The sequence below is a fragment of the Kogia breviceps genome, chromosome 6, assembly GCF_026419965.1.
Source record: "Kogia breviceps isolate mKogBre1 chromosome 6, mKogBre1 haplotype 1, whole genome shotgun sequence".
NCBI lineage: Eukaryota > Metazoa > Chordata > Mammalia > Artiodactyla > Physeteridae > Kogia > Kogia breviceps.
In genome coordinates this window covers 13,666,501-13,682,811 of record NC_081315.1, presented here as the reverse complement: position 1 = coordinate 13,682,811, position 16,311 = coordinate 13,666,501, and the positions used below count along the sequence as shown (strand labels likewise).

The following is a 16,311-nucleotide window of genomic DNA, read 5'->3' as shown; positions in this document are numbered from 1 at the left end:
ACACCTCACTAATACCAATGGACAGATCATCCAAAATGAAAATAAAGAAACAGAAACTTTAAATGACACAATAGACTAGGTAGATTTAATTGATATTTATAGGACATTCCATCCAAAAACAGCAGATTACACTTGCTTCTCAAGTGCGCACGGAACATTCTCCAGGATAGATCACATCTTGGGTCACAAATCAAGCCTCAGTAAATTTAGAAAAATTGAAATCATATCAAGCATCTTTTCTGACCACAACGCTATGAGACTAGATATCAATTACAGGAAAAGATCTGTAAAAAATACAAACACATGGAGGCTAAACAATACACTACTTAATAACGAAGTGATCACTGAAGAAATCAAAGAGGAAATCAAAAACTACTTAGAAACAAATGACAATGGAGACACGACGACCCAAAACCTATGGGATGCAGCAAAAGCAGTTCTAAGAGGGAAGTTTATAGCAATACAATCCTACCTTAAGAAACAGGAAACATCTTGAATAAACAACCTAACCTTGCACCTAAAGCAATTACAGAAAGAAGAACAAAATAACCCCAAATTTAGCAGAAGGAAACAAATCATAAAGATCAGATCAGAAATAAATGAAAAAGAAATGAAGGAAAAGATAGCAACGATCAATAAAAATAAAAGCTGGTTCTTTGAGTAGATAAACAAAATTGATAAACCATTAGCCAGACTCATCAAGAATAAAAGGGAGAAGACTCAAATCAATAGAATTAGAAATGAAAAAGGAGACGTAACAATGGGCACTGCAGAAAAACAAAAGATTATTAGAGACTACTACAAGCAACTGTATGCCAATAAAATGGACAACCTGGAAGAAATCAAAAAATTCTTAGAAATGCACAAGCTGCCGAGACTGAACCAGGAAGAAATAGAAAATATGAACAGACCAATCATAAGCACTGAAATTGAAACTGTGATTAAAAATCTTCCAACAAACAAAAGCCCAGGACCAGATGGCTTCACAGTCGAATTCTATCAAACATTTAGAGAAGAGCTAACACCTATCCTTCTCAAACTCTTCCAAAAGATAGCAGAGGGAGGAACACTCCCAAACTCATTCTATGAGGCCACCATCACCCTGATACCAAAACCAGGCAAAGACGTCACAAAAAAAGAAAACTACAGGCCAATATCACTGACGAACATAGATGAAAAATCCTCAACAAAATACTAGCAAACAGAATCCAATAGCACATTAAAAGGATCATACACCATGATCAAGTGGGGTTTATTTCAGAAATGCAAGGATTCTTCAGTATACACAAATCAATCAACATGATACACCATATCAACAAACTGAAGGAGAAAAACCATATGATCATCTCAATAGATGCAGAGAAAGCTTTTGACAAAATTCAACACCCATTTATGATAAAAAGCCCTGCAGAAAGCAGGCATAGAGGGAACTTTCCTCAACATAATAAAGGCCATATATGACAAACCCACAGCCAACTTCACCCTCAATGTGAAAAACTGAAACCATTTCCACTAAGATCAGGAACAAGACAAGGTTGCCCACTCTCACCACTCTTTTTTTTTTTTTCAGTATGCGGGCCTCGCACTGCTGTGGCCTTTCCCGTTGCGGAGCACAGGCTCTGGACTCACAGGCTCAGTGGCCATGGCTCACAGGCCCAGCTGCTCCACGGCATGTGGGACCCTCCCAGACCGAGGCATGAACCCTCGTGCCCTGCATCGGCAGGCGGACTCTCAACCACTGCGCCACCAGGGAAGCCCGTCACCACTCTTATTCAACATAGTTTGGGAGTTCTAGCCACAGCAATCAGAGAAGAAAAAGAAATTAAAGCAATCCAAATCGGAAAAGAAAAAGTAAAACTGTCACTGTTTGCAGATGACATGATACTACACATAGAGAATCCTAAAGATGCTACCAGAAAACTACTAGAGCTAATCAATGCATTTGGTAAAGTAGCAGGATACAAAATTAATGCACAGAAATCTCTGGCATTCTTATACATTAATGATGAAAAATCTGAGAGTGAAATTAAGAAAACACTCCCATTTACCATTGCAACAAAAAGAATAAAATATCTAGTAATAAATCTACCTAAGGAGACAAAAGACCTGTATGCAGAAAATTATAAGACACTGATGAAAGAAATTAAAGATGATACAAATAGATGGAGAGATATATCATGTTCTTGGATTGGAAGAATCAACATTGTGAAAATGACTATACTACCCAAAGCAATCTACAGATTCAATGCAATCCCTATCAAACTACCACTGGCATTTTTTACAGAACTAGAACAAAAAATTTCACAATTTGTATGGAAACACAAAAGACCCCGAATAGCCAAAGCAATCTTGAGAACGAAAAATGGACCTGGAGGAATCAGGCTCCCTGACTTCAGACTATACTACAAAGCTACAGTAATCAAGATAGTATGCTACTGTCACAAAAACAGAAATATAGATCAATGGAACAGGATAGAAAGCCCAGAGATAAACCCACACACATATGGTCACCTTATCTTTGATAAAGGAGGCAAGAATATATAGTGGAGAAAAGACAGCCTTCTCAATAAGTGGTGCTGGGAAAACTGGACAGGTACATGTAAAAGTAAGAAATTAGAACACTCCCTAACATCATACACAAAAATAAACTCAAAATGGGTTAAAGACCTACATGTAATGCCAGACACTACCAAACTCTTAGGGAAAAATAGGCAGAACACTCTATGCCATAAATCACAGCAAGATCGTTTTTGACCCACCTCCTAGAGAAATGGAAATAAAAACAAAAATAAACAAATGGGACCTAATGAAACTTAAAAGCTTTTGCACAGCAAAGGATACCATAAACAAGACCAAAAGATAACCCTCAGAATGGAAGAAAATAGTTGCAAATGAAGCAACTGATAAAGGATTAATCTCCAAAATTTATAAGCAACTCGTGCAGCTCAATAACAAAAAAACAAACAACCCAATCGAAAAATGGGCAGAAGACCTAAATAGACATTTCTCCAAAGAAGATATACAGATTGCCAACAAACACATGAAAGAATGCTCAAAATCATTAATCATTAGAGAAATGCAAATCAAAACTACAATGAGATATCATCTCACACCGGTCAGAATGGCCATCATCAAAAAAATCTAGAAACAGTAAATGCTGGAGAGGGTGTGGAAAAAAGGGAACGCTCTCGCACTGCTGATGGGAATATAAATTGATACAGCCACTATGGAGAACAGTATGGAGGTTCCTTAAAAAACTACAAATACAAATAGAACTACCATACGACCCCGCAATCCCACTACTGGGCATATATCCTGAGAAAAACCATAATTCAAAAAGAGTCATGTACCAAAATGTTCATTGCAGCTCTATTTACAATAGCCAGGACATGGAAGCAACCTAAGAGTCCAGCAACAGATGAATGGATAAAGAAGATGTGGCACATATATACAATGGAATATTACACAGCCATAAAAAGAAATGAAACTGAGTTATTTGTAGTGAGGTGGATGGACCTGGAGTCTGTCATACAGAGTGAAGTAAGTCAGAAGGAGAAAAATACCATATGCTAACACATACATATGGAATCTAAGAAAAAAATATCATGAAGAGACTAGGGATAGAATGGGAATAAAACACAGACCTACTAGAGCATGGACTTGAGGATATGGGGAGGGGGAAGGGTGAGCTGTGACGAAGTGAGAGAGTGGCAGGGACATATATACACTACCAAACGTAGGGTGGATAGCTAGTGGGAAGCAGCTGCATAGCACAGGGAGATCAGCTCGGTGGTTTGTGACCACCTAGAGGGGTGGGATAAGGGAGGGTGGGAGGGAGGGAGATGCAAGAGGGAAGAGATGTGGGAACATATGTATATGTATAACCGATTCACTTTGTTGTGAAGGAGAAACTAACACACTATTGTAAAGCAATTATACTCCAATAAAGATGTTAAAAAATAATAATAATTATACAATTTGTGTGTTTATTTGTTTGAATCTGGACTCCCTCGCTAGAGTAGAAGCTCCCTGGGGTCAGGGACAGTTATGTTTACGGGCATAACAAAGTGCTTACCATACAGTAAACAACAAGTATTTGTTGAATAAATGCATGAAATTTATTGTTTTCAAATACAAACTCACTCAAAATATACACGTATTTCTTAGAACATATTTGTACCTTCTAGAGACTGCTTCCCAATTCAGGTGAAACAGGTATTACTGCTTAAGAATGGATATGCAATCAACCTCAAAGAAGTGACTAGATCTCCAAAAATACCTTTTAAAATGTCCTTTAAAATATAAAGAAGTATCAGTATCTTGGAAAAAAGCAAATACAGTTATAAAGAATTATCAATACCTATATGTTAATATATAATGAGGACAGGTAAGAAAAAAGAGAGAATTGGAGAAGTTGAGTTTTCCAACACCTCCAGGAACTAGGTTGACTGGAAAAGTGAATGCCACTTGAGAATAAAGTTCATATAATTCACGAGATACCTTTGAAAGCCAGATCTCCAAGTTTCCAAACAAATGCACTTGGGAGGTTTTCCATGTGTTACACACACACTGATTACTTATTCCTTTGCTTAGCCAATACTAGACTTAAGAAAATCTAAAATTACCTCATTTAATATGGAACAGACATCAATATCTATTCTCATTGTCATTCCCTAATATTTATTCTTTTTAGGGTTGGAAGAAGCTCTGATTAATAGCACCTCTGCAGCAGCCAGACTTTCTGCTTTGTCTGTTACTTGAGTTTCCATTCTCACCAGAGAGAGGTATGAAGGCTTCCCAGATATATCTGGAGAGCTGGGCTTGCAGCCTCTTGGCCTGCTTTTCTTAGGAAAAATGAACAGAAGGCTATTTGTGCATTATCCCTCTCTGCAGTTGCGCCTCTCTTGGCATAATCTCCACGCCGAGTCTTTGTATGCTTTTCGGTGGGGAAATCGGGGACCCATGTTAGCTACCTGCCCAGGCAAAGCAGGCGTGAGGCTGCCCATCTTATTAACTGACCAACCTGACCATCCTGCAGGACCAGCAAGAGGGACTCTCTTTCTATCCACCAGTCCTGACAACTGTCAAAGAGCAACATCCTTATGCTGTGGACTCTAGCTCCTCCCTTTTTCTCAGGGGCCTCAATTAATCAATCTCTGTTTCTCTCACTCTTTCCAGTTCTCCACTGCAGCCTTTATGCAAAGCATCCCCATTCAAAAATGCTATAGTTTCTCTTAAAACAGCAACAACAAAAGTACCTTCACCTTCTATTTTCCCACTCACCTGAACATTCACACTCTGTGAAATACCCGTTTACTCACATAGTCTCCATTTCCTCACCTGCCTGCCCCTCGTCCATTGCCTCACTGGGGCTCACGCCCCAACCCCTAGAAAGCCATACCCTTGCTGAGGTCACAAATGACCTCTCTGGGGCTAAATTCAATTGACAATTTGCATTCCTCATTTTCTTTATATTGTGGTAAAAAACACAACATAAAATTTATCATCTTAGCTATAACGAAAAACAATCTGAAAAAGAATATGCACAACCGAGTCACTTAGTTGTACACCTGAAACTTGAACACAACATTGGAAATCAACTATAATTTTAAAAAACTTACCATCTTCACCATGTTTAAATGTACGGTTCAGTAGTGCTAAGTAGAGTCACTGTTGTGAAACAGACCTGCAGAACTTTTTCATCTTGCAAATCTGAAACTCTATACCTATTAAATAACAACTCCCCTCCCCTCCTTCCCCCAGCCCCTGGCAACCACCGTTCTGCTTTCTGTTTCTATGAATCTGACCACTGTAGATACCTCACACAGGTGGAAACGTACTGCTTCATCTTTTGCGATGCTTTCCTCGTTTCACTTAGTCTCAGCATAGGAGCCAACTGACAACGCCTTCTCTTCCATCTTCTGTGCTCTGACCCTATCTCTACACTCGCCTATGTCTAGTACTATGTCACTGGTATTCCTGGTGGCAGGGTGTTAAAACGCAGCATCAGTAATAGAATTTCAAAATGTTAATTTGGCTCACCCATATTTTGATGGAATGACATCCAAACTATGTAAGGATAAATTCTTCACAAGGGCTAAGCTTGAGAAAGAACACAGACACTTTCCTTTGCAGTGTGAGGACTTCAAGTCTCCAACTACAAATTTCAGTGCTTCCTCACTTTCCACATCAATGTCACAACATAATCAAATAAAGGGACTTATTACATCCCTACACGACAGGTTTTCAATAAGAGAAATTCAGATACCTTAAACTATGTATTTTATAGCAGGTAAAGGAGGAAAATGACAACAGACTGTTGTTGGTATTTTCACTCTTCCACAAAGCAAACATTCACAGAATAATACTGCTAAGCAGAAAGTGGAATATACCAGGATCGTGGCTGTATTTTGTGCTTTTGGGGTTCACTGGTATAGCAAAGCTATTTATTTTAGCCAAGGAAACTGCTTGCCGTCAGGGAAAATGGGTATCTTCCACTGGCTTCCTGACAATAAATATGGTGAGTGCGTTCACTTGTAACTACAATCTCCCCTTTGGAAAATTAAAAAAACTAAACCTCAGTGGGAAATTTCTGGTGCTCTTAATCACAAGCTAAATTTACCAATTAACGCCAACAGACTTTGTTTCTTTAGCAGCCTAAAAACATTATTTGAGCCTGCTAATTCTACAGGTATTATAAATGGCATCTTGAAGACAATATAAAAATCAGCAAGTAGGCGCCTCCTTCTTGATTTGCACTTAGAGGGGACAAGGGGACTAAGTGTCAGAGGTTAAAAGAAGATTATGAAGTAAATAATAATATCACCCAAAATGAGGTCTGGTTTTTGTGAGAGCAAAAGAAAAGGACTGGCTCAAAGAAACTTCTCTTGGAGCTTTCTAATTTACCGACGCAAAGAAAAGAGGGATACCTAAAGGGAGACCCTGAAGGAACTGGAGCTTATTTGTTATGGGGAAAGAATCTGCTCTTTGTCGTTATATCCCATTTTCTTCAGCACCTTTCAAACTCCGCCTTAGCTTTCACGCATTTCTCTGCTCTGCCTTCCCGTAATGGATCTTACGTTATTAAATGTCCAGCCTTAATATGACGTGAACTCTTTAGTTATTTATACCATTGCTTGATCTCTTCAGAGAAAATGTAGTATGGGGTCTAAAGATCAGATAGGTAAAGAATGAGCATATATTTATACTATGCCTATAAAAATACCAATATACTATAAAGATTTTAAGGCGTAACATCAACTTAGAGATCACGTGTAACAATCCCCTGATAAAAGTACGAGTCCCTCAGTAACAGCAGCGTCCTTACCATTAACCTTAGCTTCTCTCACGTGGCATCATCAATTTCATCACTGGATCATTCCTATTAGTGGTCCCAGTGATTCCTACTAGTTAGGAATGGCTTCTTCTATGGGGCAAAAGTCTGCCATTTTCTAGTAGGAATGTAACCTTAACATTACAAAAAAGAATTAACATACGATAAAAGTATTTTTCCAAATTCAGACTGAAAGGATCTATTATTCAACAGTGTTGAGTCAATCTCTTACCTATTTGAAAACGTAAATAAATCTGTCTGAATGCCTAGTGTTCAACAGCCACCACTGTGAGTCCTCGGAGAAGCCACGTGTCTTGAGAAAGCTGCCCCAGCACCCCATGCCCAGCGAGAAGGTCCTTCCAACATTAGAGAATAAAAGCCAAGGGCCACACGCTCTCTGGCTGAATATTCTGGATCACATGTCCTGAGCTCTCTCGAATAATCGCTCATTGCGTCCGCTCATGCGTTCAATGACAGAATATTTCAAGTCCCACTTTACGCCAGGCGTAGTGCCCACTTGAAGCTCCTCTCACGAAGCTTACAGCCCAGTGTCCACTTCCCTCTCACAGACCGTGAGGTCCAGTCCCACCCTTCTTTCCATCCCTGTCTACCTGCCACAACCGAAAGTACAGACCCCTTGGGTCGTCCATCACCTCCTGAACGCTTATTTCTTTACTGTTTTGTGTATCTCCTGATGGGACCCATTCTCCATCCCTCTGAGCGCTCACAAGCCCTCTGCACCCCTCTATACCTTCCGTGTAGTCCCTTCAAACAGAAGTCCCTTTTCTCTCACACTGCCTATGTTTATAAACCTGGAGGGAGAGGTCCTTCTCATTACTGTTTCTGACACCCTCAATCATCTCTGATCCTGCGAAGTGCCAAGTCCTTGGAGGCCTGTGTCACCAGACGACACCACTGACTCTGCACCCAGCCACCGTCTTGCCTCGGCCTCGCCCACCGTTTGCTTGGGCCCCCGCTCACTGCATGACCAGACTGCTAACTCCTCTGACGTCTTCACTTCAAGGATAATCCCTCTACACTTAAGTCTTAGGCCTGGAACACCCTAGCCGTGCACTCCAACATTCATAACCGTTGCTTTTTCATCAACAACTGTAACATGTCTACAATCTGGATTTTAAGCCCCTTTTTGTCCTAACTCACTCACTCCTCTACCTCTTGATGCCCTTAGCTTTTTTTTTTACTGTACTGAACTGACTCATCAATTTCACTGACTCTTACCAACTGAATTCATTCTTACCAAACTCACTGACCCAGCAAGTTTCCATTATCCATCACCAATCGCCCCACTTACGACTCCCACACTCCTGTTAGTTCTTCCTCTAAAATATAAACCCGCCCAATTCTCTGCATCTCTACTAGGAACTTCATGGCCTAAGCCACTACCAACTCTTGCCTGAAATAAGAAAATACACAGAACTAGTCTCCTGCTTTCACTATTTCTCCCTTAAAATCAAGTTTCCATAGTAGTCAAAGTGATCTTTTAAAAACATACATCAGGGCTTCCCTGGTGGCGCAGTGGTTGAGAATCTGCCTGCTGATGCAGGGGACACGGGCTCGAGCCCTGGTCTGGGAGGATCCCACATGCCGCGGAGCAACTAGGCTTGTGCCCTACAACTACTGAGCCTGTGCATCTGGGGCCTGTGCTCCGCAACAGGAGAGGCCGTGATAGTGAGAGGCCTGCACACTGCAATGAAGAGTGGCCCCCGCTTGCTGCAACTAGAGAAAGCCCTTGCACAGAAACGAAGACCCAACACAGCCAAAAATAAATAAATAAAGAAGCTTTCATTTAGAAAACAACAACAACAAAAACATACATCAGATGTTACTTCCATGATTAAAATCCTATATCTGGCTTCCTATTTAACTGAGGTAAGAATCTAAACCCCTTAACACGACATACGAGGCAGTAAATGATCTGCCCCCTGACTTCTTCTTCACTCAATTGTCTATCACTCTCCACGGCCATCTATGAGGCCTGAGACTGAAGGAGGATGTTTGTGGAAGAAGACATAGCTGTGAATTCAGGTCAAGGAACTAGCTCATAGTATCAGTGAAAAACAAGCACTCATATAACTGCCTCTGACCCAAAGACAGCTTAAATGTCCCATGATGTTTCAGTCGATTTTCTTGGGATTATCTCTATATAACTGTCAGAGATTCATGCCACAGATTTAAACACAATATGCCACATGAGCGTTTACTAGCACAGAACTATGACTTGCCTTATAATTTTAGAGGCCATATGACATGACAGACTCACATTGGGTTCATTTTCTTCTCAAACCCCTAGTTTTTCAAGTATTTGTTTTTGTTAACCTTATCCCAACCCCACCCCTGCATATGTCCCAGAAGAGCAAATGATGTGATCCAAACTGCTTATAACCATATGAAATTTCTTTCATTTTTTTTAAAAACTAGATTTGGTCCATCTTCCTACATGCCCAATATATTTCTGAAGGAGGATGTGGTTATGAAACATGAATGCTATACCTCCCTGCTTCGTGGCACCCACAAATTGAGGCAGCAAGCCACAGAGGTCCTCATCCAAGGCACTGATTCATCTTTAAACAACAGCCTTTGGTTAAACTCCTTCAATCTGTTATGAATCTAAAAACTTGACAATCATTAGCCTCATTTTATTATTAAATTAAATGGGATCTGAAAAGTTTTTCTTTGATAATCTGTTAAAATGAACATTTCCTCCAATCTATCCGACATGTGTTAGTTGGGCGATTTGTTTCTTGAGAACTTAATTCTCGGTCTTCGCAATCCTTCCCTCCTTTTCTCAGTGCTCACTGGCTGGCTTTTAAGAATGCCTTCTAGACTTTTTTTTCAGGTGACCTCAAGTTCAAACTAGTTTATAGTTTAGAAGCTGACCTTTTTTCTTTCTGAAAATCAGCACTATATTTCCTGTTCCCAGTCTTCTACTTTCTTACCCATTCTCCAGACTTAAAAAAAGAAAAATTGTGTTACTTCGCAAATCTCATCTGTAAGTTCTCTAAATACTTATGTTGGGGCTTCCCTGGTGGCGCAGTGGTTGAGAGTCCGCCTGCCGATGCAGGAGACGCGGGTTCGTGCCCCGGTCCGGGAGGATCCCACGTGCCGCGGAGCAACTAGGCCCGTGAGCCATGGCCGCTGAGCCTGCGCGTCCGGAGCCTGTGCTCCGCAGCGGGAGAGGCCACAACAGTGAGAGGCCCGCATACAGCAAAAAAAAAAAATAAATAAAAAAATTAAAAAAAAAAAAAAAAAAAAAAACTTATGCTATAAAATCATTGAGAAAAAGACTCCAGGGAGCTCATTAAGAATAACTTTCTACCTGGGGCTTCAACTTCCTCCAGAAGGTAAATAAATAAACCTAAACTTCTTCAGTATTTATCTCTGGGTTTGAGTGACTTTTGTTTGCTTGTTAAGATCTTTCAACAACCAGCATTTATATTTTAATAATAATCCTTAACATCTCCTTTTTTTTAAACTTTTTTTATCTCTTGAATTAACGTTGCCCGGTTGTTTTTATCTTTACACTTAAATGACTGTTATGTGTATGTATATTTTGTTAACATGCATGTGGTACTGCTTCAATATCCCTGCTAGTATCACTGCTAAGAGATTTGCTGATTTTAACAAGAGATATTGGATTCCATTGCTGTAAGCAAAGGATAAGTTTGAGTACACCAAGTTTGTTTCAAAGTTTCACTTCTTTGTATTAAAACCTCATGTTCACCCATTATCTAAACAGTGATATACAACTGCCTGAAGCCATTAGAATCTTTCAGAAATTTATCCTCAAATATTTTTCCTATCCACGAATTACGAGGATATTTATGAGCATATTAGGATAAATAAAGTATGTGAAAAGACAAACTACATAGGTACCACTAACTCAAAAATTGATGAGGTGTTATCCTAGCTTTAACAGATTCTTCTGTTCAAAGAAATGAATACAGACTCTTCAGAAGTAATTGATTAGGTAAACCTGGGAGATGAGCGCCTATATCTAAGTTGGACAAAGAAGCAGCACTCAATGTACAACTGTTAATAGATATAAAAATAAGAGAAATACGAAAGAGAAAACATGGACAATTGAGACCGCTTTTAAGATTGATGTAATTTGAAAACAGAGTTCTTTAATTTGACTAAGAAGAAAATGAAGACGTCTAAATGTCCATACCTGTCATATCTTTATGCTACACTATGTAATATACTATTTCAATTTTCTTTTCTAAAATCATACCATCATAATAAACACACCTTCACATAAAGGTAGAAAAACTTGGGCTTCTGAAATTTTCAACATGACTGAAACATGTAAAACTGAACAGTGGGAAAAGATAGAAAATTAAGCCTTCCACCATGGGGAAGACTGTCTGTTATCATTACCCCTAATGAATCCTTTTAAGCTGTAATTTCTTTTGAATTAAAAAAGTATGGGCTAAAAAAAAAAAAAAAAAAAAAAAAAAGTATGGGCTTCCCTGGTGGCGCAGTGGTTGAGAATCCGCCTGCTGATGCAGGGGACGCGGGTTCGTGCCCCGGTCCGGGAAGATCCCACGTGCCGCGGAGCGGCTGGGCCCGTGAGCCATGGCCACTGAGCCTGTGCGTCCGGAGCCTGCGCTCCGCAAAGGGAGAGGCCACGACGGTGAGAGGCCCGTGTATCACAAAAAAAAAAAAAAAAAAAAAAAAAAAAAAGTAAGCTGCAGGAGGTATCTTCAATATTGAGTATTAGTTAAGAAAATAAGTTCCTTTTTTTTTCTGGTTCAATAAAGTAATTTTGTTGTTTAAAGTACCTCTCTAAAGGTGAAGAGAAAAGAATTTATTCAAACAGCATCATAAGAGAAGCACTGCTGTGATAAAACTTCTAGAGAACTTAGTGCACATTCTGGACGATGAAAGTCAATTTTTGCTTATTATGAATATTTATTTTTATGAAAAAAACTTCATATATGCTAGTCTTCCCAGTTTAATTTGGGAAAAGTATCCAAGTAATTCCTTAATTAAAGAGAGAATTAAACAATTTGTGTGTGAAAATACAGAGTAGATAGGAACTACGTTTCTTGCTTCAATCATTTTATAAGCACTTTTTCCACAAGAAACTCAAGTGTAGTAATTACTTATGTTCAATAGATGGCGACCTTTACATTATAGTCACCAAACCAGTACGGGCCTAGGACAGTGTAATCCAACGGTAGAAAACGAAAGAAGATAAATTACAAATACCATATTTTGAACAGACAATGATTATTGTTTGGTTACATACCCATTTTTTTGAACCTGTGGTCTTTTTTCCAGGTTGGTGAAATACTTTGCAGGAATGCATATGATAATATAGGCTAAGTGATTCTATCTAGCTGTAAATGTTTTATTTTTACTTTTTAAAATTAGACTATGCTGTGAAAGCCTTGGTATTCTGTGTTTGGGGGCAAATCTGATTGTTAATTCCTACCTCATGAAAATATGTGAGAATATGAGCCTAGGGAATGAATCCAGATTTCTCTGCAGAGCTTACAGAGGAGAGCTTTAGGTAATTTACTCAAATGGCATGTGTCCTAATAAGGACAGGCAACACGAGTCCAGTATATTTGTGAAACAGCAATAATGAAGACATGGCAGGTAAGCAAACTGTGTTTCTTCATTCATCTATTTTATGTGGATCCTGTGAATATCTGTGAACAAGCTAAAATGTTTAAAACCTTGCTGTAGAAAGAGTGTTTGTTAGCACTTACGTAGGTTCTGCTTTCTAAACTTTCAACGAATGTACAAAGGTGACAAGTTTCTATTCAAGAAGCAACTTAACATCTGTACCGATGGCTTCAGCTGAAGATCGCGTGGACATTAGTTAGTGCCAGTGGACAGCCTAGAAGAGGATAGTTTTTTCCCATAACTGCTTCAGTTTTGGGTAATGTAACTTGTGACTGGAGTCTGTACTGTTTTCCAACAAAAGAGATAGTCACTCCTCCCTTGAGGAGTATATTTTAAGTCTTTGAAAACTGGGAAAGCACATCATACATTATAATTCTTAATCATAATATGTGAAAAATCAGAACCCACCATTCCTTGAACGAGAGAAAAGAAAGACTAATAAAAGTATGTTTTGATCATGATAATTTTAGGCATCTTTTTGCTAAACTAAAATGTTGCTTTACACTTATTTATATAAACCTATACAAGCATGAAAAATTTGAAACTGCCTATTAGATAAATATTGTACTATAGAAAATAGAAACTGAGAAAATAGTGAGCTCAAGAAAATCAGCCTTTAACTTAAAATAAATTGTATGGTGCTTGGCACAATGATATATTTTAGGTATATATGCTTTTAAAAGACTTATCATTAAATGAAATTCTCTACGGCATCCCATAATTCTCTATAATGGTAGGCCACATATTACTATTAGCTTTCAGTATTAATATCTAACTAATAATATGGCAGCTGTTTCTTTTTTTTTTTAAAGATTCTTAGAAATTTCATGTAATGTCTGAAACATTTAAATTAACATTTTTCCATACAAATAACCCAAAGATAGTTTAGTATTAGTTGTTTTTTTGTTTGTTTTGTTTGTTTATACTGCAGGTTCTTATTACTCATCAGTTTTATACACATCAGTGTGTCCATGTCAATCCCAATCGCCCAATTCAGCACACCACCATCCCCACCCCACCACGGTTTTCCCTGCTGGTGTCCATACGTTTGTCCTCTACATCTGTGTCTCAACTTCTGCCCTGCAAACAGGTTCATCTGTACCATTTTTCTAGGTTCGACATACTTGCGTTAACATACGATATTTGTTTTTCTCTTTCTGACTAGCTTCAATCTGTATGACAGTATCTAGATACATCCATGTCTCAACAAATGACTGAATTTCGTTCCTTTTTATGGCTGAGTAATATTCCATTGTATATATGTACCACAACTTCTTTATCCATTCGCTGTCGATGGGCATTTAGGTTGCTTCCATGACCTGGCTACTGTAAATAGTGCTGCAATGAACATTGGGGTGCATGTGTCTCTTTGAATTATGGTTTTCTTTGGGTATATGCCCAGTAGTGGGATTACTGGATCATATGGTAATTCTATTTTTAGTTTTTTAAGGAACCTCCATAGTGTCGTCCATAGTGGCTGTATCAATTTACGTTCCCACCAACAGTGCAAGAGGGTTCCCTTTTCTCCACACCTTCTCCAGCATTTGTTGTTTGTAGATTTTCTGATGATGCCCATTCTAACTGGTGTGAGGCGATACCTCATGGTAGTTTTGATTTGCATTTCTCTAAGAATTAGTGATGTTGAGCAGCTTTTCATGTGCTTCTGGGCCATCTGTATGTCTTCTTTGGAGAAATGTCTATTTAGGTCTTTTGCCCATTTTTGCATTGGGTTGTTTCTTTTTTTAATATTGAGCTGCATGAGCTGTTTATGTATTTTGGAGATTAACCCTTTGTCCGTTGATTTGTTTGTGAATATTTTCTCCCATTCTGTGTGGCTTTTTCGTCTTGTTTATGGTTTCCTTTGCTGTGCAAAAGCATTGAAGTTTCATTAGGCCCCATTTGTTTATTTTTGTTTTTATTTCCATTACTCTAGGAGGGGGATCAAAAAAGATCTTGCTGTGATTTATGTCAAAGAGTGTTCTTCCTATGTTTTCCTCAAAGAGTTTTTGTTTGTTTGTTTGTTTTGCGGTACGCGGGCCTCTCACTGCTGTGGCCTCTCCCGTTGCAGAGCACAGGCTCCGGACGCGCAGGCTCAGTGGCCACGGCTTATGGGCCCAGCCACTCCGCAGCACACGGGATCCTCCTGGACAGAGGCACGACCCGTGTCCCCTGCAGGTGGACTCTCAACCACTGCGCCACAAGGGAAGCCCCCTCGAAGAGTTTTATAGTGTTTGGTCTTACATTTAGATCTCGAATCCATTTTGAGTTTATTTTTGTGTATGGTGTTAGGGAGTGTTCTAATTTCATTGTTTTACATGTAGCTGTCCAGTTTTCCCAGCACCACTTAATGAAGAGACTGTCTTTTCTCCATTGTATATCCCTGCCTCCTTTGTCATAGATTAGTGACCATAGGTGTATGGGTTTATCTCTGGGCTTTCTATCTTGTTCCATTGATCTATGTTTCTGTTTTTGTGCCAGTACCATATTGTCTTGATTACTGTAGCTTTGTAGTATACTCTGAAGTCAGGGAGTCTGATTCCTCCAGCTGCATTTTTTTCCCTCAAGACTGCTTTGGCTATTCCGGGTCTTCTGTGTCTCCATACAAATTTTAAGATGATTTGTTCTAGATCTGTAAAAAATGTCATTGGTAATTTGATAGGGATTGCATTGAATCTGTAGATTGCTTTGGGTGGTATAGTCACTTTCACAATATTGATTCTTCCAATCCAAGAACATTGTATATCTCTCCATCTGTTGGTATCATCTTTAATTTCTTTCATCAGTGTCTTATAGTTTTCTGCATACGGGTCTTTTGTCTCCCTAGGTAGGTTTATTCCTAAGTATTTTATTCTTTTTGTTGCAATACTAAATGGGAGTGTTTCCATAATTTCTCTTTGAGATTTTTCATCGTTAGTGAAGAGGAGTGCAAGAGATTTCTGTGCATTAATTTTGTATCCTGCAACTTTACCAAATTCATTGATTAGCTCTAGTAGTTTTCTGGTGGCATCTTTAGGATTCTCTATGTATAGTATCATGTCATCTGCAAACAGTAACAGTTTCACTTCTTTTCCAATTTGTATTCCTTTTATTTATTTTTCTTCTCTGATTGTTGTGGCTAGGACTTCCAAGACTATGTTGAATAATAGTGGTGAGAGTGCACATCCTTGTCTTGTTCCTGACCTTAGAGGAAATGCTTTCCATTTTTCCCCATTGAGAATGATGTTTGCTGTGGGTTTGCCTTTATTATGTTGAGGTAGGTTCCCTCTATGCCCACTTTCTGGAGGGTTTTTATCATAAATGGGTGTTGAATTTTGTCAAAAGCT

At 39.0% G+C, this 16,311-nt stretch overlaps 1 protein-coding gene across 1 annotated transcript in view; it reads right to left on the bottom strand.

Annotated features, from left to right (window-relative positions):
* LOC131758452 (PDZ and LIM domain protein 5-like) overlaps window positions 1-13,181 on the bottom strand; it is an 83,222-nt gene extending 70,041 nt beyond the window's left edge. Inside the window, exons 1-2 of the mRNA XM_067036984.1 lie at window positions 13,151-13,181; window positions 12,606-12,678 (exon numbers count right to left, since the gene is read on the bottom strand). Coding sequence (XP_066893085.1) covers window positions 12,606-12,678; window positions 13,151-13,181 — 104 coding nt within the window. The remainder of the gene's footprint in view (window positions 1-12,605; window positions 12,679-13,150) is intronic.
* Window positions 13,182-16,311: the final 3,130 nt, after the last annotated feature.